This window comes from Phalaenopsis equestris, unplaced genomic scaffold (genome assembly GCF_001263595.1).
Source record: "Phalaenopsis equestris unplaced genomic scaffold, ASM126359v1 Scaffold216990, whole genome shotgun sequence".
Lineage (NCBI taxonomy): Eukaryota > Viridiplantae > Streptophyta > Magnoliopsida > Asparagales > Orchidaceae > Phalaenopsis > Phalaenopsis equestris.
Window position 1 is genome coordinate 1 of NW_018235555.1, and position 1,332 is coordinate 1,332.

At 36.4% G+C, this 1,332-nt stretch overlaps 1 protein-coding gene across 1 annotated transcript in view; it reads left to right on the plus strand.

Annotated features, from left to right (window-relative positions):
• Positions 1-136: 136 nt before the first annotated feature.
• The window catches only part of LOC110037217 (ACT domain-containing protein ACR3-like), a 5,762-nt gene continuing 4,566 nt past the window's right edge, over positions 137-1,332 (plus strand). Inside the window, exons 1-3 of the mRNA XM_020741809.1 lie at positions 137-204; positions 252-297; positions 411-1,301. Of these exons, the coding sequence (XP_020597468.1) occupies positions 137-204; positions 252-297; positions 411-1,301 (1,005 nt within the window). The remainder of the gene's footprint in view (positions 205-251; positions 298-410; positions 1,302-1,332) is intronic.

Below are 1,332 nucleotides of genomic sequence, written 5' to 3' on the forward strand. Positions count from 1 at the left end.
CTTCCTCCGCTTCTGTTAGTTACTGTATGTGCTTCGTTCCTTCATTTCTAATTAATACTTAGTATTATTTCATATATATTATTATCATCAAGAAAAATAAAAGAGAAGAAAAGTTATCATTTTCAGAGACACAACAATGGCTCATGGTTGTCCCTATTTCGACATTGACTACGTTCCCCTTTCTGAATACATCCCTCCGCTCGGGTAATTTTCATCAAATAAATATGAAGCTTGTTCATTGTTTGTTGTAGGGTGTCAGTTGATAATGACACATGTGATGATTTTAATATCATCAAGGTAATGTATTTTCCTCTTCTATTATTAGAATATTTTCTTTTAATGTTTAGAAACAAATTATATATAGATTTTTTCCTCTTGTATATTAATTTCTGTTGTTGAGATAAATGCAGGTCCATGGGGCAAACAGATACGGTATCCTGCTAAAAATTATTCAAGCTATGAGCGATTTAGACCTCATCATCTCAAAGTCCTACATTTCATCGGATGGCAGTTGGTTCATGAATTCTTTTCATGTTACCGATCCCCAAGGTCACAAAATTAAAGATTTCAATCTCATACAATATATGCAAGATTCTCTCAATCTCGTTCAAAAAGAAAAAGGATCTTGCAGCACAACTCAGGTCAAAATCAGAAACGGCAACATAGTCACTGTTAACCATTTTGGCTCCGATTGCGCCACCCTTGAAATTACATTCTTTGATCGCCCGGGAATCTTCTCTGAGATTTGCACCTTGCTTTTCGAGCATTCTTATTTCGTAGACTCGGGCGATTTATGGACCTATAATGGAATTGCCGCTTGCGTCCTCTATATAAAAGAGCAAGACAATGTAGGGCGACACATCATGGATGAAGATAGATTGGATTATTTGGGAGAGTATGTGGCGAGCATTTTAGATGCACGACACTCTCCTGGTGAGCTATTTACAGTGGAAATAAAAAACCCCCCAGATCGTCAAATTCATACGGAGCGTCGATTACATCAAATGATGAATAAGTATATGGATTATGATGTCAAAACATTATCATTATCAATCAAGAGTGATCAATCGACCTTGGCTACCACTAAGGAAGCTAAAAGGAATTTTGGAGGTGTTGCTGAAGGCAATGTGGAGCGCTTGCCACAAGTTTTGATTGAGAACTGGCAATATAGAGATTACTTGGTTTTGAATGTGAGTAGAGATCGACCTAAGCTTATATTTGATATAGTGTGCACTCTGACAGATCTTAATTATGATATATTTCATGGCTCCATTTGCTCTGAAGATGATGTGATAGTTCAGGTGCGCATGATTAATATTTTTGTAACACTTA